Below are 24021 nucleotides of genomic sequence, written 5' to 3'. Positions count from 1 at the left end.
ATGACTAAACGCCGAAGGTGCACGGAACGCTGTTCCCTTCCCACCAAAGATGGTCCCTATTTTTCTCCTTGCATTTTTTATGTGCTTTCGAACTGCTAGGATGGCAGAAGTTGGGACAAGTTGCGGGAGCTCACTCTGTTATGTGGCACTAGGGATTCGAACTGCCGACCTTTCTGATCGACAAACTCAGCGTCTTAGCCACTGAGTCACTGCGACTCCTATTTATTTTTCTTTATTTTTTCTTTATTTGTAAAGGCATCCAAATTTTGGATTCCCCCCCCCCTCCGCTAGATCAGACATTAAGTCAAGGGAGGGAGAACGGTGGGCTAGATTTTAGGAGACTGATCTTCATTTCCTGGTAAGAAAACCCTTTAAAAAAACAAAAAACTAAACTGCACTGCAGTGGAAGGCTTAGATCGATTTTAGCATCGGTTAATTGAATCACAATCCGTCTTTGGCCATTCCAGTCATGGCCCCCTCTTTCCAGGCATGGTCTCCAATGAGAAGAGCCGTTTAGAAAGCAAACAAATCAGCATTCAGCTTTCGGGAAGCTATCTAGAACAAGAAGGTATTATTAAAACATAAGCTTGCACCAAAGCTCGGAGGTGATCTATGCATTCCAAGATATGATTATGTCTGCCGAAGACTTCTTGAGCTGGCCACTCACCTAGCTGGACCCCTTAATTAAAATTCTAAAGAGCGAAGAGCTTGGCAGAGCTGGGAATTTGTGTGTGTGCGTGTGTGCTTGTGTGTGTGTGTGTGTGTGTGTGTTTGTGTGTGTGTGTGTGTATCCTTTGGCTTCCCTGATGGGCAAAAAAGGTGAACGGAGCTGGAATAAATTCCGACCAGGCACACACATTTGGCTAGATGAGTTCTCACCTCTGACATTTTCCCAGATGGGGAAACATCCAGGAAAGAAATCTACATTGCTGTTTTGCAAAGACGGGGGTGGGTGGGTGGGGGGAGGCGCTCTGGAAACGAAGTGGAACGGGGCTTTGGAAATGATGTCAATGTAGCCGGCCTTCCCCTGAATGTCCATTTCTGGAACCTTCACGAACCTTTTATGGATCTGAAAGAATGTCCTATAGAACGGGAGTCCCCAACCTTTCGGACCTCAGGGACCATTAAATTCATAATTTTTAAATCCCGCAGACCACTAATATGGTCTGGATAATGACTGCTTGGGTGGGCGTGGCAAGGTGGTCATGTGACTGGGTAGGTGTGGCCAAGTTGATGTCAAGGGGTGCCTTGTCTGCCTCTACTCTCCCCTCCCAGCCACTCCTCACCTGCCCACCCAGGCTCCTTAGGGCCCCAACAGGAAGCAGTTGCTGGAGCTAAGCAGCCACTAGGAGAAAGAGTTGGCAAAACAGCTCAGTTCAAATTGGATCTCTCTGAGAAGGAGGCTCAGCAGAAGCACCTCACTGAGGACTAGGAGCATAGGCTTTCCAAGCAGAGGGAAGACCTGTGGGAGTGCAAGGGCAGGGACCGGCGCCTGGAGGCTCACTGGGCTGAGATGGTCAGCCAGTTCCAGGCCATGATGCAATCTAATTGGAATAAGGCCCTCCGGCTCTTTGCCACCAGCGGTGCTTCCCTCCAGCCTTCACCCAGAGCCTGAAGCAGAATAAGCCATAATTAGAACTAGAATAACAGAGTTGGAAGGGACCTTGGAGGTCTTCTAGTCCAACAGGCAAGAGTCCCTATACCAGTCTGGACTAATGGCTATCTAGTCCCTTCTTAAACATCTCCGTTGATGGAGCACCCACAAATTCTGGAGGTAAGCCCTTCCACTGGTTAATTGCTCTCACTGTTATGAAGTTTCTCCTTAGTTGTCTCCTTGATTAGTTTCCACCCATTGTTTCTTCTCTTGCCATCAGGTGCTTTGGAGAGCAGAACAGAATAATAGAGTTGGAACGGACTTTGGAGGTCTTCTAGTCCAGCCCCTCGCTCAAGCAGGAGAACCTATACCATTTCAAATAGATGGTTGTCTGGTCTCTTCTTAAAAACTTCCAGAGATGGAGAAGGAAGGGAGGGAGGGAGGGAGGGAGGGATGGAGGAAGGAAGGAAGGAAGGATAACAGAGTTGGAAGGGACCTTGGAGGTCTTCTAATCCAGCCCCCTGCTCAAGCAGGAGACACTCTACCATTTCAGATAGATGGTTGTCCAGTCTCTTCTTGAAAACCTCCAGTGATGGAGCTCCCACAACTTCTGGAAGCAAGCCGTTCCACTGATTAATTGCTCTCACTGCCCCCCCCAAAATTTCTCCTTCATCCTAGCTTGCATCTCTCTTTTAGTTGACTTGCTACCACTTAGTGAATGAATTGAGTTCCTGCCACAGGTAGCTCATGTCTGTTCCTTTTGGATGTCCGTCCATCGTGTTCCAAGAGGACCTTGACATCTAACAGGTGGTGGGCTGTCCACGGTGTGTCCTCAGGTGGCTGGTAAGACCTATATGGGCACGTAATGTTTGGCCACATGTCGGGCAGAACCTGTGAGGGCAGCTCTGGCTTTGCGGAGTGCTTGTCTCTTGTGCTATGGTTGTCCTCCTGTCCTCAGATGCCTGACAGCCTTGGTGGATCAGTGTGTGCCATGTCAATCGATCGTGTGCCAGGGTTTCCCAGGAGGAGGTGTCGATATCCAGGACTTGAAGGAGGCTTTCAACATGTCTTCGTATTGCTTCCTTTGTCCCCCATGCGATGGCTTCCCTTGAGGCAGCTTACCCTAGAGGAGCCTTTTGGGGACGCGATGGTTTGGCATCCTTGCAACATGGCGTGTCTCTCTGTACCTTGTGTGAATATCTCAAAGTTCTCCACTTCTTCCTCCTTACGCTTCACCCCCTTCTAGCAGTAATGATGTTAATTAGTTAAGTAATGAAACATCTGCAAGAAAACCACCAAGCTCAGAGAGCACCAAGGACCCCACAGTCCTCCTCCTCTTCATCCTCCTCTCCACAAATCCCACTTTCTCCTAACACTGAAGACACAACGTGACTGCTGATCTGCAGATTTGAAAAGCCCGTTTGCACTTACAACGACCCATGTACAGAAGTCCAAGTTAATTCAGGTCAGAAAATTAGCTGGGCCTACCGAAAGTAGGAGGCTCAATGGCTAAAATGCTGAGCTTGTTGATCAGAAAGGTCGGCAGTTCGATGGTTCAAATCCCTAGCACTGTGTAACGGAGTGAGCTCCCGTGATCTGTCCCAGCTTCTGCCAACCTAGCAGTTTGAAAGCACGTAGAAAATGCAAGTAGAAAAATAGGCACCACCTTTGATGAGAAGGGAACAGCTTTCCGTGCGCCTTCATCATTGAGTCATGCCAGCCACATGACCACAGAGACGTCTTTGGACAGCGCTGGCTCTTCGGCTTTGAAATGGAGATGAGCACTGCCCCCTAGAGTTGGGAATGAATAGCATGCATGTGCGAGGGGAACCTTTACCTTTAGAGAGTGGATTTATTGCAAGAGATGTGCTGTAGCCTCCAGAGCAGAAGACTGAACGTAAGTGAAACAATGCCAGAAAGATAATTATATGTGTATATATATATATATATTTTAAAGAAAACTTGATTCAACAGCAGGTCAAACCTGTCTCTTTCCACCAAGAGATTTCTCTCTGAAAGGACCAGTTGTCTCTTTTTGGTACATAAGCTTAGAAATACCTTTGATGGGATCTGACTGCAGGAACCAAAGCTGTCAGCCTCTGAACTAGTTCTCCTGAAGACAGGTTAGGGTTGATGAGGGGACTACAGGCCAAAACATACGACGAACGGTTGCAGGAACTGGGCATGGCTAGTCTAGTGAAGAGAAGGACTAGGGGAGACAGGATAACAGTCTTCCAATATGTGAGGGGCTTCCGCAGAGAGGAGGGGGTCAAGCTATTTTCCAAGGCCAGACAAGTAATAATGGATGGAGATTGATCAAGGAGAGATTCAACCTGGAAACAAGAAGGAATTTTCTGACAGTGAGAACAATCAACCCATGGAACAGAAGTTGCCTTCGGAAGTTGTGGGAGCTTCATCACTGGAGGCTTTCAAGAAGAGACTGGACTGCCATCTGTCAGAAATGGTCTGCTTGGGTGAGGGTTGGATTAGATGACCTACAAGGTCCCTTCCAACTCTGTAAATCTGTATCTGCATCCATTTCTTAAGGCTACGCAATTCAGATCCAAAACCATCTCCTGCGGGAGCTGTCACGTCAAAAGCTATACAGATATTCCTCAACCTACGACCAGAATGGAGCCCAAGATTTCTGTTGCTAAGCGAGACATTGGTTAAGGGAGTTTTGCGCCGTCTTGCGACCTTTCTTGCCACTGTTGTTAAGTGAATCACTGGAGTTGCTCAGTTAGCAATCCGGTTGTTAAATGAATCTGACTCTCCCATGGATGCTGCTTGTCAAAAGGTCGCTAAAGGGGATCTTGTGACTCCGAGGCAGTGCAACCATCATAAATACGAGCCAGTTGTCAAGTGTCTGAGTTTGGATCACGCAACCAGGGCGATGCTCGTGAGAATAATGTCCCTAAGTCACATTTTTCAGTGCCTTTGTAGCTTCGGATGGTCACTAAATGAACTGTTTGTAAGTCAAGGACTACTATTAGGAATATAATTCTAACGGTTGGGTTGGCAATATATAAACCATATAGCAACGCTGTACCTGTATCTTTAAATCATACTGTAAAATGTGATTGGTTGCTGTTTCCTCAATCGGCCATAAGAGGGAGCCAGAATGACTGTTAGTTCTTTGTTAGATGCTGGGCTGATCTGATCTGAGTGTTTTGGAAGCTGGCTGTTAGAAAGTGCTGTGAGCTATTGTAAGTTTTGTAACTGCTAGCAAACTTTGAGTTCTGAACTGATTATAGGATACTGGACTATGTTATTTGGATTATCCCTTAACTGAAAGACGTTGATGACTGTCTTATCCGTGTATGACTTGGACTGTTTGATGGACTCTGATACCTCTATTTCCACAAAAGTAAAAGCCTATTTAAACTGCAATGTCTCTGTATGCTGGTTTTTGTGTTCTCCAACACAACTCTCACAACGCTTCTCTGAACGTACTCGCTCTCCCAATGGGGAGCTTACCTAACAACTACCTGCACTTAAATCTTGAGTAGCCCCCCACCAGACTCCCCCAAAAGCAAATGCTGCTAGGACAAAAATCAATATGGTGAATTAAAATTTAATGCCAAATGAATGAAATGCAGCCGATAGGATGAGTCCCCAGGCGCTGAATAATGCCTCCTTCCAACCTGTTGGAAAAATATTACAATTTGACCGAAATGTTTGGAGGCCCTTGTGGACAATCAGCGTCCCAGTCTACTTACTGGAAACAGATCGTGTGTTGTGGTTTTTGTGGGGTGTGTGTGTTGGAGGGCAGTGTCATTTATTTACAGGCTATTCGCTGTCGCCTTTGGGGTGCTTTTGAAAGAGTTCGTCAGGCATGCTGAAGTTGTGTGTGGGCTTCCCAGTTCTCCAGGACAGGAAGCGCAGTAAAAAAGGCACATGGGGTCTGCTTCACCACGAGACTTGTGCATCCAGCCAGCAAACTTAAAGCTACAAAATCCGCCCGGGACAGGATCGTCTTCAGCGAGGCACGAGATCCTACCAAATCACCCCAAATATGGCTACCCTCCCTATTCTCGCCCACCCCACACCCCCAATTCCATGAGACCCAAAGCAAAGTTTGATTCTATTGTCTATTATATATGGACAAGTCTTTCTTGGTCACCCAATGACACACAAAGATCAATTGGGGGTAGCTTCTGATTGACATGGGGCAGGTGAAGGCTCACTAGACTGACCCTCCTTTAGAATCAACCCAACGAAGTCTATCAAGGAACGAGTCTCAGCTTGGTGTTCTCCTTGACGTCAGTTTTTCTGACATCGACAAGGCCAATCCACCTTGTTCCTTAAAAAAAAAAAGTAAGAATAACACCCCAAAACTATACGCTGGCCTCCTTTCTTATCGGCATCAAATTTTCTTCATCGGAATCCTATTTAATCTACAACCATCGGAGAGATTAAGCACATGGGATTTGGAGAAAAGACGTTCTTTTTAAGCTTGGAGATCAATGCCTTCCATGTTTTATCCAGTTTCTGATCATCCATTTTTGCCCCGAGCATCTCTGTACTACCAATCTAAGTCCGAAGTTGGCATCTTTAGACATTTCTACTTCTAGACACCGGCCAGTATCTCGGTTGATGATGGGTCCATTCTGTAAGGAAGGAAAATGAAGGATTGTAAGTTTTCAAAGACAAGCAAAGAAAAACAAAATAATACAAATCACCCCAAAGATATGGGCAGGATTAAAAGGCTCTTTTGTAAATGCTACGATCAATTGGGTGAAGTAGAATTCCAAACAGATATTCAAAAAAATGGCAGAGAAGATAATCATCATTAAGCAGGTCAAATCCCAGCATTGTTAAGCAGCTTAAGGTAAAGGTTCCCTTCGCACACCTGTGCTAGTCGTTCCCGACTCTAGGGGGCGGTGCTCATCTCCGTTTCAAAGCTGAAGAGCCAGCGCTGTCTGAAGATGTCTCCGTGGTCATGTGGCCGGCATGACTCAACACCGAATGCGCACGGAACGCTGTTACCTTCCCACCAAAGGCGGTCCCTATTTTCCTACTTGCATTTTTTTACATTCTTTCGAACTGCTAGGTTGGCAGAAGCTGGGACCAGTAATGGGAGCTCACTCCGTTATGCGGCGCTGGGGAATTGAACCACCAAACTGTCGACCTTTCTGATCGACAAAATCAGCATCTTAGCCACTGGGCCACTGCATCCCTCTAAGCAGCTGATGATATATCTATCTTAGATCTTTTCCTGACCTCGATTCTTCCACCCTCAGGTTTTTATTATTGGCCTTCAGCTGATATCAAACTGAGGGGAGGATTGTGCAAAATATAAAAATAGGATAGACCAAACAAGCTAGCACTGGTCTATAAAAATTCTGTAAAGTGAGCTTAAGAATTAGAGGAGCCATCAAAGTAGGACAAGATAGGGACCTCCTGTTGACTTTAGCAGGGAAGTGATCCGTATCAACCTTTGAAAATCTTTTCTTATAAAATGATCAAGACAGGACCTTAAATAATAGACTAGTCCTAACTAGATTCAATTCCCATAGAACAAGCCATAATTAGAATCTAGAATAATAGAGTTGAAAGGGACTCGGAGGTCTCTAAGTCCAACCCTCTATCCAAGCAAGAGACCTTATACCACCCCAGACAAACGGATGTCCAGTCTCTTCTTGAAGGCCTTCAATGATAGAGCACCCACAACTTCTGGAAACAAGCCATTCCACTGAATGATTGTTTTCACTGTCAGGAAGTTTCGCCTTAGTTCTAGGTTGCTTCTCTCCTTGATTAGTTTCCATCCGTTGCTTCTTGTCGTGCTCTCAGGTGCTTTGGAGAATAGATTGACTCCGTCTTCCACTGCGGCATTGCCCCAAATACTGCTAATGTCTGTCTGTCTGTCTGTCTGTCTGTCTGTCTGTCTGTCTGCCTGCCTGTCTGCCTGTCTGTCTATCATCTATCTATCTATCTATCTATCTATCTATCTATCTCTATCTATCTATCTATCTATCTATCTATCTATCTATCTATCTATCTATCTATCTATCTATCTATCTATCTATCTATCTATCTATCTGGCTATCTGGCTGGCTGGCTGGCTGCCTGCCTGCCTGCCTGCTTGCCTGCCTGCCTGCCTGCCTACCTACCTACCTACCTACCTACCTACCTACCTACCTACCTACCTACCTACCTACCTACCTACCTATCTGGCTATCGGCTATCAGCTATTTAGCTATCTATCATCTATCTATCTGGCTATCTATCATCTGTCTGTTTGTCTGTCTGTCTGTCTATCATCTGTATCTCATCTATCCATTCAAGCATCTATCTTCATCCATTCATCCATCCATCTTATCCAGCCATCAGAATGGAATGGAATCGAATAGAATAGAATATGGAAGGGACCTCGGAGTCCAACCCTCTGCTCTGGCAGGAGAACCTATACTATTTCAGGTAAGTGGCTGTTCAATCTGTTCTTAAAAACCTCCAGTGGTGGAGCCCCCACGATTTCTGAAGGCAAGCTCTTCCATTGGTTAATTGTCCTCCCTATTAAGAAGTTTCTCCTTAATTCCAAGTTGCTTCTCTCTGTGATTAGTTTCCACCCATTGCTTCTTGTTCTGCCCTCAGGTGCTTTGGAGAATAGCTAGACTCCCTCTTCTTTGTAGCAGCCCCTCAAATATTGGAAGACTGCTATCATGTCACCCCAGTCCATCCCTTCCATAGACTAGAAATACCCAATTCTAGCAATTCGTCATACAGTTTAGCCTCCTTATTTACTTCTCAATATATTTAGAGATACATTCAACCGCATCATTCTTAGCAAGGATCATTATCAGAACATTTTGGGTCCCAGACCTCTGAACTCTCAAATTTGCAGCCAGACCTGAATAGGACTTAAATAATTGCTACTAGATGGAGCAAGGAACGAACACCCTCCTATCTCAGATGAAAATTGAAAAAAGCAAGCAAAATATGGAAATTGCACTCTGTAGGATTTAGAAGGGAAAGAAAAATCGGCACGCTGGGATGACTCTGCTAACTCTAACAATGAAAAAGGAGATAGCCAGAATATTAGATTTTCAAAAACGGAGAATGTGGAGACCTGACTACAGTGTTATGTGCTGGTGTGGGAAAGAATTTAAAAGCTTGGCTTTGTGTGCTGAAAAAATTTGAACCAAAGGAAAAGGCTGCCTCAAAAATGACTGCGCCGTGAAAAAAAGACAAGTGAGGGAAGAGTTAAATATGCAGCTTTCTCCTTCCAAACGCAAATTCTTCTGTTGGGGACTGGCATTGCTTGCAGGCACCAGGAAAAGAGAGAGTCAAAAAAAAAATGTAATCAAAATGACTGATTGCTTTATTTCCCTTAAATGGAAAATCAAATTGTTTGAGACTCTTCATAATAATAATAATAGTTGGGGAATATTTCTATATGTCAGTGTGTTCTTTTTCATGTATGTTTCCCTTTCCTGGCGTGGAATGCTGGCTAGCGATGTAAGTCTAATTTCATTTCAGCCTCCATTTCAGTTCCCAGAATTCCAGAGAACTCCCATGATACTCAGCTCCCAGAATTCCAGAAAACTCTCAGAATCCTCAGCTCCCAGAATTTGAGAATTCCCAGAATTTTAGAGAACTCCAAAATCCTTAGCTCCCAGAATCCTCAGCATTCACACAGCTCCCAGAATCCCATGGAATTTCCAGAGTTCTCAATTCCCATGGTGGTTGAGAGTTGTAGGAACAGGAATCTCAATACATTTGGAAGGCAATAAGTTGGCAATGACTTGGGAAGTGTAATACTTGAACAGAATAAAAATTCCCTTTCAGTTCCACACTTATAGCTGTGGGGTCTTTGGTGCCCTCTAAACTTGGTGGTTTTCTTGCAGATGTTTCATGACCAAACTAGCTAACGCCATCAGTGGTAGAAGAGAGTGGTGATAATCTGATAGCACTGAAGATATTATCTAATTGGATGGTGAAACTTCTGGAAAAAATATCAGCCAAGCTTAGGGAGCACCAAGGACCCTACAGTTCTTCTCCTCCTCTTTACCTCCCTCCTCCTCCTCCTCTGTTCTGCAAACTCCACTCCCTTCTAGCACTGATGCTGCTGCCTAGTTGGGTTATGAAATGTCTGCAAGAAAACCACCAAGCTCAGGGAGCACCAAGGACACCATAGTTCTCGTCCTTGTCCTTCTCCTCCTCCTCCTTTTTCCCTCCTTCACACTGCAAACCCCACTCTCTTTTAGCACTGATGATGTTGCCTAGTTTGGTCATGAAATGTTAGGAAAAAAACAACCTAACTCAAGGAGCACCAAGGACCACACAGTCCTCCTCCTCTGTGCAAAACTCACTCCCTTCTAGCACTGATGATGTTCCCTAGTTGGATCATGAAATGTCTGCAAGAAAGCAACCAAGCTCAGAGAGCATCAAATACTCCACAGTTCATCCCTCAGCTACAACTATTCTCTTCTATCAGTATCCCTTATATCTATATATTCCGATGTACCTGTGTGAAGTCCCAGAGTCGCTGGGTTGGTCTCAGCGTATCTTCACATTTCTTCAGTGCGGGGGTCCTTCCTTTCCCATCATCTACCAGGCATTTTGAGTCGGGTAGGAACGCTGTGGATCCCAGGGGGCCCAGTTGCAACAATCCTTGGGTGCTGTAACGGACGAGCTGAGATCGAAACCAAATCAAAGATAATAAGACCACAGTTAAATCTAGCACCACCACGAATGCAACAAGAGAGCTGTTGTGGCCCGCCAGCATCCAGTGGAGCTGGCAGCAGATTCAGACAGTGAGGAGGTTGGGGAGGAAGATGGGCCAGTCCTGGAGTCTGGGGAAGGCTCGGATGAGGGCTCTGTGTCAGAGGCAGAGACGGGGGCCAGAGCCATATGCCAGTTATCAGCTGCCTTCGGAGTCAGACATCAGTGGGGCAGATGAACAGCTGGAGCCTGTTCCCAGTATGTGCACGCGCAAAGTTTCCAGACGAAGGGAACAGCTAAAGAACAGGGGTTGACTTGGAAGGAAGGCCACAGGTGGATGATGAATGCCCCCCCCCAGAGGAAATAAAAGAGGAGCAAAAGGGGAGGGGAGTTTGCAGGAGACAATTAGTTCACTTCATTGGTTCGTGACTCTCCAAGACTCCTTGCCAAGTTTTGCAGATATCGGCCTGGCTGCTCTCCAAGCCAGATAAGGTCTGTGACTGTAAATCCTCCCTTGAAAGACTTTGCTGGATGTGAATGAGCAGAATTCACAGTCAATTAATAAAAGGGTTTTTTGTTGGGACAAGCTTCATGCTCTTGGGCAGCCTAGGTCAGAACAAGAGCTGCTAAACATTTAGCTCTCATCTCACTGTTCAACTACCACCTCTTTAACATTGATCCTCCTCACCCAAATCCATGAGGTCTTGACTTTGTGGCCAAGGGACACAAGTGTGTTTTACATCAAATGTGCCTCTTAGTTTGGTTAAAGGTTCCTCAAGACTTTGTGTTGCCTCCAGCCTCAAACCTAACTTGAAAGAGAAGGAGGATTAGTTCTCCTTCTCAAAAGTGAAGGTCTCACTTGACCTCAGAAGAGCATCCAAAGGTGTGTTTTTACCTGGGAAGACATTCCATGGCATGGATAGAGGATGGCTTTATTGTCATCTTCTGCGCCCTGGTCCAAGCAGTATCCACTAGCTTTGCTGTTGCGTACCTGAAATCAAAAGCAAGGTAGATAAGAGGTGAGAAAGAAAGAAAAAGAAAGGAAAAGAAAAAGAGAGAGAAAGGAAGGAAGGAATGGAGAGAAAGTGAAAAGAGAAAGAAAGAAAAAGAAAGGAAAGAGAGAGAGAAAAGAAGGAAGGAAGGAAGGAAGGAAGGAAGGAAGGGAGAGAAAGCAAAAAGAGAAAGAAAGAAAAAGAAAGGAAAGAAAGAGGGAGGGAGGAAGAAAAGGAGGAAGGAAGGAATAGAACGAGGAGAGAGAGAGGGAGAGAAAGTAAGTCTATGAAGATTCTCAGTCATCCAGGTCATGGTTGTCCCAGAGGTGCTTTTTTCAGGAGACAACTGGACGAGAGAGAGAGAGGGGGAGGTGGAGAAAGAGAGAGAGAGGAGGGGAGAAGGAAGGAAGGAAGAAAAGAAGAAAAGAAAGAAAGGAAGGAAGGCAGGAAGGAATAAGGAAAAAAGGAAGGAAGGCAGGAAGGAAGAGAAAGTGAAAATAGAGAGAAAGGAAAAGAAAGGAAAGAAAAGAAAGAAAGAAAAAGTGAGGGAGGAAGAAAGGAAGAAAAGGAGGAAGAAAGAGAAAGAGGAGAGAGAGCGGGAGAGAAAGTAAATCTATGAAGATTCTCAGTCATCCATGTCATGGTTGTCCCAAAGATGCTTTTTCGAGAGACAACTGGAAAAAGAGAGATAGAGAGGAGGGGGGATGGAAGGAAGAAAAGTGAAAGAGAAAAAAGAAAGAAGGAAAAAAGAAAAGAAAGAAAGAAGGAAAAAAGAAAAGAAAGAAAGAAAGGTACATCTAAAACATTTTTGCTATTATGCTTTGGTAATTGATGATTTCCCTCTTTGATCTGACATTATGGACCATGGATGGAGACTCAACCCAGGTCTCCAACTCCCAAAACCGTGACTTCACTCTGTCTCCTATCTAACTAGCCTTCCATTGGGATAAACCAGAAATCCAAACCAAACTGCAGCCGATGAATGCTCTCTTATCCCATTTCCCAGCCAAGAGTCGTTTTAAAAAAAATATGGCCCCTTCGCCAAGAGTAATAAAACCGAAGAAGAATGGCTTTAAATAAATAAGCCAAAACTCTCCAGGATCAAACTTGGCTGGACGAGACGAACATCTCAGAACTGATGTGAATCTTCTCTTCTGAAAAGACGATATAAAATACCGTTTCATCGCCCATCGCAAACGTCAAGGTCAGGAAGCAGGGAGTCCTTTGTGTTCCCGCAATGTGCTTCCAGTGTTTAAGTGGGAACAGTGTGGCTTTACGACACAGGATATTGTTATTCAGGAGTGAAGATATGTTGGGTTTTTTTTTTATGACCCAGGCTTTTAAAAAAATAAATAAATAAGAGTGTTTCGATGGATAGGAAATATATTTTTACAACCTCTCGATGTGCTTTATATCCTTGCTCGTATATTTGGCTGCTCCGTTGACAAGAGGCCAACGACAACGAGGCTCATTTTTATTAGGATGTCTTTGAGCAGGAAAATAAAAATAATAAGCTATCTTCCAAATCGCAATTCCAGGAGACAACCAGAGAGAAGGGGCCTGGTGTACATCACACTCGTAACCTGATTAGCAATTACAGCTGGGCAGCATAAATAGGAGCGCCGAGCCAAAATTGTCTTGGCAATTTCTCAAAAATGGTTCCCCCCCCCCCCCCGTTTGAAAGAAGAGTCCTCTCTTGGTGTCTCTGCCTTATTTCTTAAGGCTCTGGGGGATTATTTCTGGATTTATTGGGGGGGGGGTGTTTCAGCTGAAGTTGTGGGAGGGGAGACACGCTTCCTTCTACACCGCTCTGCAGCTTCATTTATTCAAGAGCCAGTTTGGTCTAATGGTTAAGGCACCCGGCTAGGAAACAGGAAACAGGGAGTTCTAGTCCCACCTTAGGCATGAAAGTGAGTTGGGTAAATTTGGACCAATCATCAGGAGACAGTGAGTTCTAGTTTTGTCTTAGGCATGAAAGCTAATTGGGTGACTTTGGGCCAATCACCAGGAGATTGTGAGTTCTAGTCCCACCTTAGGCATGAAAGCCAGCTGGGTTATTTTGAGCCAATCACCAGGAGATTGTGAGTTCTAGTCCTGTCTTAGGCATGAAAGCCAATTGGGTGACTTTGGGCCAATCACCAGGAGACAGGGAGTTCTAGTCCCACCTTAGGCATGAAAGCGAATTGGGTAACTTTGGACCAATCATCAGGAGACAGTGAGTTCTAATTTTGTCTTAGGCATGAAAGCCAATTGAGTGACTTTGGGTCAATCACCAGGCGATGGGGAGTTCTAGTCCTGCCTTAAACATGAAAGCCAATTGGGTGACTGGGCCAATCACCAGGAGACAGGGAGTTGTAGTCCCCCCTTAGGCATGAAAGCCAGTTGGGTAACTGGACCAATCATCAGGAGACAGTGAGCTCTAGTTCTATCTTAGGCATGAAAGCCAATTATGTGACTTTGGGCCAATCACCAGGAGAAGGGGAATTCTAGTCCCACATTAGTCATGAAAAATAGCCAAGTGACTTTGGGCCAATCCTTCTCTCTTAGTCCATCCCACCTCATAGAGTTGTTGTTGTGGGGAAACTAGGAGGGGGAAGGGACATTAGCAATTATTTATAAAAATAACAAAAATGAAATATAAACGAAATAAAAAGAGTGTTGCAAAAGTGTACGATTGTTATTAATATCTTGAGGGTATCTAAAATATATGCTGCCTTGCATTCATATGAGTTTTACCACCCTGGAATCCACAATAGAATGATACAATAGAATGAATGAGCTGGAAAGGACCTTGAAGGTCTTCTAGACCAACCCCCTGCTTAGGCAGGAAATCCTATAACATTTCAGACAAGTGACTGTCTAGTCTCTTCTTAAAAAACTCCAGTCATGGAGTACTCACAACGTCTGAAGGAAACTTCTGTTCCACTGGTTAATTGTCCTCACTGTTAGGAAGTTTCTCTTTAATTACAGGTTGCTTCCCCACTTGATCAGTTTCCATCCATTGTGTCTTGTCCTGCCTTCTGGTGCTTTGGAAAATAGGTTGACACCCCCCCCACCCCCCCGGCAGCCTCTTAGATATTGGAAGACTCCTATCATGTCACCTTTAATTCTTCTTTTCTTTAGACTAGTCAGCCCAGCCCAGACAAGCATAAAACAGAACAATAGATTTCAGAGACGGGAATTTGCACGTTACCTCTCCATACGTGATGGTGTTGTTGTAGACCCTCATTTCAGGGTAGACATTCTCCAAGTACCACTTAAAACTCCGGCACTGCAGACGTTGCCTTAAAGCAACCCTTTCTGACACGTCTCCAAAGTCAACGCCAGGGTTCTGGGAGACACAAAACCACAAAACAAGATTCTACCCAGCTTGTTCTCCAGTTCACACAATCCTTGACTTGGTCTACAGTCCTGTTCTTCTGCCAACCTACCCAATCCCCCTCCCTCCCTCCCTTCCTTTTCCTTCCTTCCCTTCCTTTCTTCTTTTCCTTCCTTCCTTCCTTTTTTCCTTTTCCTTTCTTCCTTCCCTTCCTTTTTCCTTCCCCATGGTCTTTCCTTCCCTTCCCTCCCTCTCCTTCCTTTCCCTTCCTTCCTTCCTTCCTTCCTTCCTTCCTTCCTATTGTCTTTCCTCCCTGTCTCCCTCTTCCCTCCCTCTCCTTCTTTTCCTTTCCCTTTCTTCCTTCCTTTCCTTCCTTTCTTCCTTTCCTTCCTTCCTCCCTTCCCATTGTCTTTCCTCCCTCCCTCCCTCCCTTTCCTTCCTCTCATTCCTTCCTTCCTTCCCTTTCTTCCTTCCCATTGTCTTTCCTCCCTCCCCCTTCCCTCCCTCCCTCTCCTTCCTTTCCTCTTTCCTTTCCTTTCCCTTCCTTCCTATTGTCTTTCCTCCCTGTCTCCCTCCCTTCCCTCCCTCTCCTTTTCATTTCCCTTCCTTCCTTTCCTTCCTTTCTTCCTTTCCTTCCTTTCTCCCTTCCCATTGTCTTTCCTCCCTCCCTCCCTTTCCTTCTGCTCATTCCTTCCTTTCCTTCTTTCCTCCCCTCCCCTTCCTTCCTTCCCACTGTCTTTGCTCCCTCCTTCCCTTCCCTCCCTCTCCTTCCTTTCCTCTTTCCTTTCCCTTCCTTCCTCCCTCCCTCCCTCCCTTTCCCTTAAGCAGCTTCTGAATCTAGAGATGCTTTTTAAAAGCAGAAATAAATATTAATTAAATCTCAGCATAATCGGGTAGGGAGGGTGGAACGGTATCATAAAAGGCAGAAGTACTTCAATTGAGGTTTCACCAAGTGACCTGTCTATCCTCTTGGCTGATAAGAAGAATTCAGGAATGTTCCACTTATGGGAAAGAGGCCTTGTCCTCCCCTTACCGTCATTGGTATGTTCCACGCCATGTACACGTGGGATTTGAAGTCATCCATCCACACTTCAGCCGCACGCAGGGCATTGCGTTTGGCGTAATAGTCGATGTCGTTGTTGTAAGGTTTCTTGGTGCGCTCAATGTGAGCCACCCGGGAGCAAGGCAGGACTTCCATGCTCCCGCCACACTGCCAGACCTGTGGGAAAAGTTAAGGCCATTATATGACGGTGGATAAAAATCGGTCATTGAGAATGACTCTACCCAGAGCAAAAGTGTTGTTCTGGTTTTGAAGATGAGAATGGGCTGGGTAATTATTAAGTGTCCTAGAATGCAGAATTCATGACCCGACAAATGTGCGCACGACAAAAGCGCGCCGACAAAACTGCGGCAAAAAACCCGTGACGTTATAAACGTGCCCACAACAACGTGCCGACAAAACCGCGTCCACAAAAGTGCGATTTAAGTTAAGGTAAGGGTTAGGGTTAGGTTCAGGGTTAGGTTCAGGGTTAGGGTTAGGGTTAGGGTTATTAGGTTGTTATTAGTTGTTTGTTGAAGGCACGCTTTTGTAGGTGCGCTGTTGTCGGCGCGCTTCTGTGTGCATTCGTTGGCACGATTTCGACCTTGCGGTTTTATTGCCGCGGTTTCGTCGGTGCACTTTCGTCGAGCGCGTATTTGCCAGTGAACCTGCAGAATCATAGGACTGAGAGGGACCCCAGCAGTGTCTACCATATTTTTCAGACTATAAGACGCACCCGTGTATAAGATGCACCGAGATTTTGAAGAGGTAAGTAAGAAAAAAAGTTTTTGCCTTCTCCCAGCCCCCAATAGCCCTCCGCAGGCTTCAGCAGGGCTGGGACAAGGCAAAAAAGCCTCCATTTTCATGAAAAAACAGCCATTTCCCCACAAAAATGGGGCCCTTTTTGCCTTGGCCCGGCTGAAGCCTGCAGAGGGTTGCTGGGGGCTGGGGGAAGGCAAACAAGCCTCTATTTTTGTGAAAAAAAGCCCACTTTACGCAAAAATGGGATGTGGGGACAAGGCTTCGGGAGGCCAAAAATGACTGTATTCAGCATATAAGATGCACCAACATTTCCACCCTCTTTTAGGGGGGGGAAGGTGTGTCTTATACTCTTATACTCCGAAAAATACAATAATTTTTTTTTTAAAAAGTTTTATTTTTTCTTTCCATGTACATTCACAAATATACATTCTTGTAGATACTATTAAGATTTATCAGTTGACTTCTAGCATTTATCGCAATCTGCTTAAGAATATAAAGGACACAACTGGGATCATTTTCTTGCCACCCTGCATCTCCATCTTATTTTGCAACAACCTTATTCCTTCCTTCTTCCCAACATCCCTTCTCTACCTTCTTCTTTCCTCCCCTCCTTTCCCTCTTCTTCTTTCCCCTCCCTCTCCTCCACTCATCCTCTCTTTTCCTCCTCCTTGCCCTCTCTCCTACTCTTGCTTCCCCTCCTTTCCCCTTTCTTCTTTTTCCTCCCCAGAGGTGTTTAATTTTGAATACAGACTAACGGAGTTGGAAGGCACCTTGGAGGTCTTCCAGTCCAACCTCCTGTCCAAGCAAGAGACTCTATACCAGTTATTTCTTGCTTGCTGTCTAGTAGCGTTTTCACCACATATCACCAGCCCCTGGGGATTTGCATATGAGTAATGGAAGATAATGTGGGGAAATAGAGTCCATTAATCCACATGCAAAGGGATGGATTTTTAGAGGGAGGGAAGGTGGAGGAAGAGAAAGGAAGAAAAGAAGGAGGAGGAGAGACAGGGGGAGGAAGGAAGAAGAGAAAGAAAGACAGGAAGGAAGGAAGGAAGAAGATAGAGTGGGAGGGATGGTGGGAAGAGAAAGAAAGAAAGAGAGCAAGGAAGATAGGAGGAAGAGAAAGGAAAAATTGAAGGAAGGGGGAAGGAAGGAAGGAGATAGAGCAGGAGGAATGGTGGGAAGAGAAAGAAAGAAAGAGAGCAAGGAAGATAGGAGGAAGAGAAAGGAAAAATTGAAGGAAGGGGGAAGGAAGGAAGGAAGGAGATAGAGCGGGAGGAATGGGGGGAAGAGAAAGAAAGAGAGCAAGGAAGATAGGAGGAAGAGAAAGGAAAAATTGAAGGAAGGGGGGAAGGAAGGAAGGAAGGAAGGAGAGAGAGTGGGAGGGATGGTGGGAAGAGGAAGCGAAAGGAAGGAGAAAGAGAGCAAGGGAGGGGGAAGAAGAGAAAGGAAGAAGAAAGAAAGAGAGGGAGGGAGGGAGCAGGAAGAGAGGAAAAGAAAGGAGGGTGGGAGGGAGGAGCTACTTTTATTAGATGCAAAACACCCAGACTTTTTCTAAATATAAATCTTTCCCAAATCTCACAGGGCCAAATTCAGATTTTGCAAGTGCAGTTTCCACCCTTGACCTTAGCCAGTAAGGGAAAGGGAAAGGTTCCCCTCGCACATATATGCTAGTCGTTCCCGACTCTAGGCGGCGGTGCTCATCTCTTTTTCAAAGCCAAAGAGCCAGCACTGTCTGAAGACGTCTCCATGGCTGTGTGGCCAGCATGACTCAATGCCAAGGGTGCACGGAATGCTGTTACCTTCCCACCAAAGTGGTCCCTATTTTTCTGTTTGCATTTTTATGTACTTTCGAACTGCTAGGTTGGCAGAAGCTGGGACAAGTCACAGGAGCTCACTCTGCTACGCGGCGCTAGGGATTCGAACCACCGACATTTTTCTGATTGACAAGCTCAGACTCTTAGTCACTGAGCCACCGTGTCTCTTAGCCGGAGACACCCTCAAAGAATGGGTTTGATCCACAAGTATCCCATGCGTTTGCCCCCTGCCCTGGAGCCCTCAGCTCCGAAATCAAATCAAGTCCAATCCTTCTGCTATGGGCAATGCCACCCTCCGCCCCCTTGTTCAAGATTAAGTGAACAAAGGGTGAGACTTTCCCAGGAGTAATGCTCTCCAATTGCTAAGAACACTGAAAACTGAGTGTCAGTATTGATGTGGAGAGGCCTGTTGAGGTTGTTCCTTCATTAAAAAGATAAACTTTTCCTTTCCTTTGCAAATGAAGATTTCATTCACATAAATATCCTGCAGGGTTTTGATTTTTTTAAAGAAAGATCTGGTTCCTTTGGCCCTGGGGCTTTCTACATTTTTTTAAAAGTTACATAAGATGTATTTATAACCCTCCCAAGATGGATGGTAATGCAATATGTTGAGACTAAAAAAAAAGCATTAAACCACAGGCGTTAAGGAAAAAAGTCCAACTCATCTATATATGCAAGGCAAATAGTTATTTATTCAAGCTACATTTTCTCAATGCCAAAATCTCCCTGAAGTTTCTCAAGTTTTCTTCCCTTGCAAAAAGAAAGAAAGAAAGAAGGAAGGAAAGGAAGGAAGGGAGAACGTAGAAAAGGAAGGAAGGAAGGAAAAAATAGGAAAGGAAGGGAGAAAAGAAGGAAGGAAGAAGGAAGGAAGAAGGAAGGAAGAAAAGTAAAGAAGGAAGGAAGGGACAGAAAGAAAGGAAGGGAGGAAGAAAGAAAGAAAGTAAAAAAGGAAGGAAGGGACAGAGGAAAAGGAAGGAAGGAACAGAAAGGAAGGAAGGAAGGAAGGGAGAAAGGCAGAAAATGGAAAAGGAAAGAAGGAAGGAAGAAAGAAAGAAAGAAAAAGAGAGAAAGAAAGAAAGAAGATTCAGTTTGTCTACTTCATTCTCAGAATGCGCGAAAAAATTCTTTTAGATTTTCTCTTTGCAGGTTTTTTCTTTTAAAAAAACTTGTCTCTAGTGTTAATGGTGCAAAAAGTCATATTTGACCATTATAGTTCCGAGTCCTCAATTTTTCTCTATTTCTGACATTTTACAAAGCTTCTTGAGCTTCCTGACCTGAAAAAACCTTGTGAGATGATTTCCTTCCTTCCAAGCATGTTTCTTTGAGACTTAAATGGACCATGAGGAAATTTCAGAGGGAAGATCAATCTACTATGAAAAATTAGGCCAGTTATGTACAGGTAGTCCTTGATCTCAGTGGGGCCCAGAATTTCTGTTGTTAAGTGAGTTTTGTCCCAGTGCAATAGCACTTAGACTTATATACTGCTTTCCAGCCCTCTCTAAGCGGTTTACAGAGTCAGCCTCTTGCCCCCAACAATCTGGGTCCTCATTTTACCCATCTTGGAAAGCTGGAAAGCTGAGTCAACCTTGAGCCAGTCAGGATCAAACTGCTGGCAGTGGGCAGAGTTAGCCTGCAATACTGCATTCAAATCACTGTGCAAGGAAGGAAGGAAGGAAGGAAGGAAGGAAGGAAGGAAGGAAGGAAGGAAGGAAGGAAGGAAGGAAGGAAGGAAGGAAAACACGTGTGAAGCAAACCGGTAGTAAAACTGGCAGCAACCCACCCCTGCATTGTACTGCAAACTAGGGCATACAAAACCTTTGCCAGACCAATTCTTGAATACAGCTCCTCTGCCTGGAATCCACACTGTATATCGGACATTAATATGATTGAGAGAGTCCAGAGGTATTTCACGAGAAGAGTCCTCCACTCCTCTGCTCACAACAGAATCCCTTATGCCATCAGGCTCAAAATTTGGGGCTGGGATAACCTAGAACAGTGATGGCGAACCTATGACACGCGTGTCAGTGCTGACACGCGTAGCCATTTGGGGTGACACGCACAGGATTTCATGCGATTAATCCTCGGCTCCTGCACGGCCGCCGAGGATGAAAGAATCTGTGCTGGAGGAACGGGGGGGGCGGGACGTGTGATCTCTCCCGCCCACACTCACTTACTGTATCACCGCCGCCCCTTTCTGAGCGCAGGGGCTGCTGGTAAGGCGTGCGTGCCATGCGCACACACGTCATCAGCGCGGCGAGGGAGGACCCGCAGGAGAGGAGCGCGGGAACAGTGCACGCTTCTCTCCAGTCAGGCCGGCACAGAGAGTCTACTCCTGGGACTGTCGGTTACGACCGCACCACAGCAGGGAACAGCGGAGTGCCAACGGGAACTGTGAGCGCCATTAGCAGCAACTATTGGGGTGCCATGGACTTGTAATTGCCCACAATAACTGAGATAAGTGAGGGGGAGGTTGTGTTAGCTTGTTAGGCTAGTTAACCCCTAATTGGCTATCTATAATTCTATCTGCTGTCACTGGCCCACTGATGGAGCACTCAAAAAATAAAAAACAAAGGTTAAGTAAAGGGAGTGGTAGTGGCAGTGGCTGACCCTTTCAAGAGACATGGAGCGAGATGTATGGCATTATAGAAAAAAATGGCAGATCATTTTGCGTTCTATGTACTGAAACGGTAGTAAGCAGAACGTGGAATATAGATAGACATTTTGAAACTAATCATTCCCAGCTTTTGGAAAAAAGTGAGGATGAAAGAAGTTACTAAGCAGGTATGTTAAATAATTTGTTTTTGGTTTATTAAATACAATTATATATTGCAATTATACATTTTTGTAGTTTAAACTATAAATTGCGCAAAATTATGTTTTTGTTGAAGTGACACACAACGCGAGTTATGCTCGATTTTTTGCCGATTTTTGACACACCATGCCAAAAAGGTTGCCCATCACTGACCTAGAACTAAGTCGACTAAGGTCTGACCTAAGCGCAGTACACAACAGGTAGGATGCTACCACATCCTACCTGTCAACGACTACTTCAGCTTCAACCGTAATAATACACAGGCAAACAACAGATACAAACTCAAGGTAAACTGCTTCAAACTCGATTGCAGAAAATACGACTTCAGCAACAGAGTGGTCAACGCCCGGAATGCTCTACCCGACTCCATTGTTACATCCTCAAACCTCTACCGTGGACCTCACTCCATTCCTAAGAGGTCTATAAAGGAGGCGTGCATAAGCGCACCAGTGTGCCTTCCATCCCTGTCCTACTGTCCCCATTTATTCGTACCCATTTCTTGTGTCCATGTCCATGTTTATATTTATACCTGCTATCTCGTACATGTTAGACAAATAAATAAATCTTTCAACTCTATAATTCTGTAGTTCTGATCTCTCGCTTGTTCCCTATTTCAAATATTTTTATATTACTGAAAGGAAACGAGGGTCAGACAAAAATGGTTAAGTGTTGGCTGTTCTCAACCAGCCCTGTGAATATCAAGTCAAAAAGCATCTTTTGCTTATCCTGTCTTTAAAAAAAAAAATAACACTAAGACTAAACCCTCATAAGACAGCTGCTTGTTGAAATTTCTAAAAGGTTAACTGTGTGGACCAAAGGTAGACACCCTCATCAACACAATATTTGACAGAGCAGGCTTTAGATCATAAGCAGAATTCAACCGGAGGTGTCCTTGATGCTCTCTGAGCTTGGTTGTTCTCTTGCAAACGTTCTATTACCCAACTAGGCAACATCATCAGTGCTAGAAGGGAATGGGGTTTGTGGAGAGAAGGAGAAAGTAGAGGACTGGGCGATCCTTAGTGCTCTCTGAACTTGGTTGTTTTCTTGCAGACATTTTATTACCCAACTAGGGAACATCATCAGTGCTGCTGCTGATATTATCTAGTTTGTGTAACAAAACATCTGCAAGAAAACTCAGAGGGCATCAAAGACCCCTCATTTTAACCCTGTGCTGCAAAGATTCTTCTTTATCAGGATTCAAACTTGGAGGGGGGAAGAAAAAAATACAAGAATTTAAAAGTTCTCCAGAAAAACATCTCCATATGTTTGTTTTCAAGTTCTGGTTAGTTTCTTGCTAAGCAGGGAGAGGGGAAAAAAAATCACTTTGCCATTTCTGTTTTTCAGATGAGCTTTTACATCCTTTAAAAGCATTCACAGTTTGATCTGGCTATTAGCAGAAGTGATGGAGAAACGGCGAAGATTTCAAAATAAGTACACTAAGGCATTCATACAGGTTCTGAAATGGGGAGAAATTATGGCTGGGATCCATTACAAACACTCCATCTCAAAATGTTTCATTGCTGATCCTATTTGTACCGGGATTCTGTCTTTTTCTCAAAGATATATGATTCTAGAGCTGACACGAATGGATGCCGCATTTAGTGTTTCTGCTGAACCTTTGTAAACTTTTTGGCTTTTTCTGAAGGAAGTTTACAGAGAGGGAAAAAAACCTGCAATTAAAGAGGAGGGGGAAAGGAGGAGGAAGAGGCAAAAAAAAAATTCAAACTTTGGCCAGACTGTTTTCAGATAATCCAATATTCTTGTCTACAGCTTTATTAAAAGGAGGAGGAGGAGGAGGAGAAGGGGGAGAAGGGGAAGGAGGGGAAGGAGGGGGAGAAGGAAGAGGAGAAGGAGGAGATGGACGAGGAAGAGAAGGGGGAGGAGGGGGACATAAAAGAAGGAAGAGGAAGAGAAGGGGGAGGAGGGGGACGTAAAAGAAGGAAGAGGAGGAGGAGAAAGGGGAGAAGGAGGAGGAAGAGGAGGAGGAAGGAGAAGGAAGAGGATGAGGATGAGAAGGAGGATGAGGAGGAGGAAAAGAAGAAGAAGAAGAAGAAGAAGAAGAAGAAGAAGAAGAAGAAGAAGAAGAAGAAGAAGAAGAAGAGCAAAATAGCAGAGAATAGCAGTCATGACTTTGAGGGGAGACAGTCTCTTGTTAACCTTATAGAAGAAAAATCCCTTAATCATGGCCAACACTGAAATATTTCCTAAAGAATTTTACACTCAGCATTCTTTATCTCTTTGAGGGTTTTATGAGCAGAGATAAATCAGGCAAATTAATAGTCTGGCACAATGGGAGGGAGAAGAAGATAAGATTAGAGGGGGGGGGGGAGGAAATAGGATTTTAAAAATGACCCACATATTTTAACCGCTAATCCAACCCTAAAAAAAAAATAGTAAATCCATTTTGCGAGCCATTCTGACAAAGAACATCATTCTTCTGACCCGATGGGTTTAGAGATTGACCTAAAAAAAGATTTTTTCCCCCTACGAGATAAGGTTCTTTTCTGTAAAGACAACTAAATCTCCTGTCTTTCTGAAACAATCAATTATATTTGAAGGAGGAAAGGAAGACAGGCGTGTTATTTAAAAGCGTCCCCAAAATACAGAAAAGAGAAAGGGAGGAAGCATCTTTGTCTTACACCGCTGAGCAATGGAATTCAGGATGGACCTCATAGAACAGAAGCCCTCAAGATACGGCCCGCGGGCCGTTTCTGGCCCGCCGAAGCCATTGAGCCAGCCGGGCCATGAGGCTGCCCCCACCCACATTGCCCTGTCCACATTGCCCCGCCCAGCCGCTGGCTCCCACCCATCTTCTGTGCATCCCGGCCTCCAGAGAGAGAGATGGAGAGGGAGTCACACACACACACACACACACACACACACACACACGTCCCTCATACACCCCCAAGGCAGTCACATCCCTTCACTATCCTGCATTCCACCTCCCCCCCAAGGAGCATAACAAATCAAAGTTTAATTTGCGTGTATCATTTGGGCTGCTAAATTTGCTACGTCCACCCAG

The 24021-nt window shown here is 45.0% G+C and overlaps 1 protein-coding gene across 1 annotated transcript in view; it reads right to left on the bottom strand.

The window, feature by feature from the left end:
- Window positions 1-6057: 6057 nt before the first annotated feature.
- The window catches only part of GALNT9 (polypeptide N-acetylgalactosaminyltransferase 9), a 137742-nt gene continuing 119778 nt past the window's right edge, over window positions 6058-24021 (bottom strand). The window contains exons 7-11 of the mRNA XM_032229916.1: window positions 15603-15788; window positions 14444-14581; window positions 11154-11249; window positions 10062-10229; window positions 6058-6204 (exon numbers count right to left, since the gene is read on the bottom strand). Of these exons, the coding sequence (XP_032085807.1) occupies window positions 6058-6204; window positions 10062-10229; window positions 11154-11249; window positions 14444-14581; window positions 15603-15788 (735 nt within the window). The remainder of the gene's footprint in view (window positions 6205-10061; window positions 10230-11153; window positions 11250-14443; window positions 14582-15602; window positions 15789-24021) is intronic.

Source organism: Thamnophis elegans, chromosome 13 (genome assembly GCF_009769535.1).
Source record: "Thamnophis elegans isolate rThaEle1 chromosome 13, rThaEle1.pri, whole genome shotgun sequence".
NCBI classification, from domain to species: Eukaryota; Metazoa; Chordata; class Lepidosauria; order Squamata; family Colubridae; genus Thamnophis; species Thamnophis elegans.
Note: the sequence above shows the minus strand (reverse complement) of the source record. Positions and strands in the feature narration are given on the sequence as shown.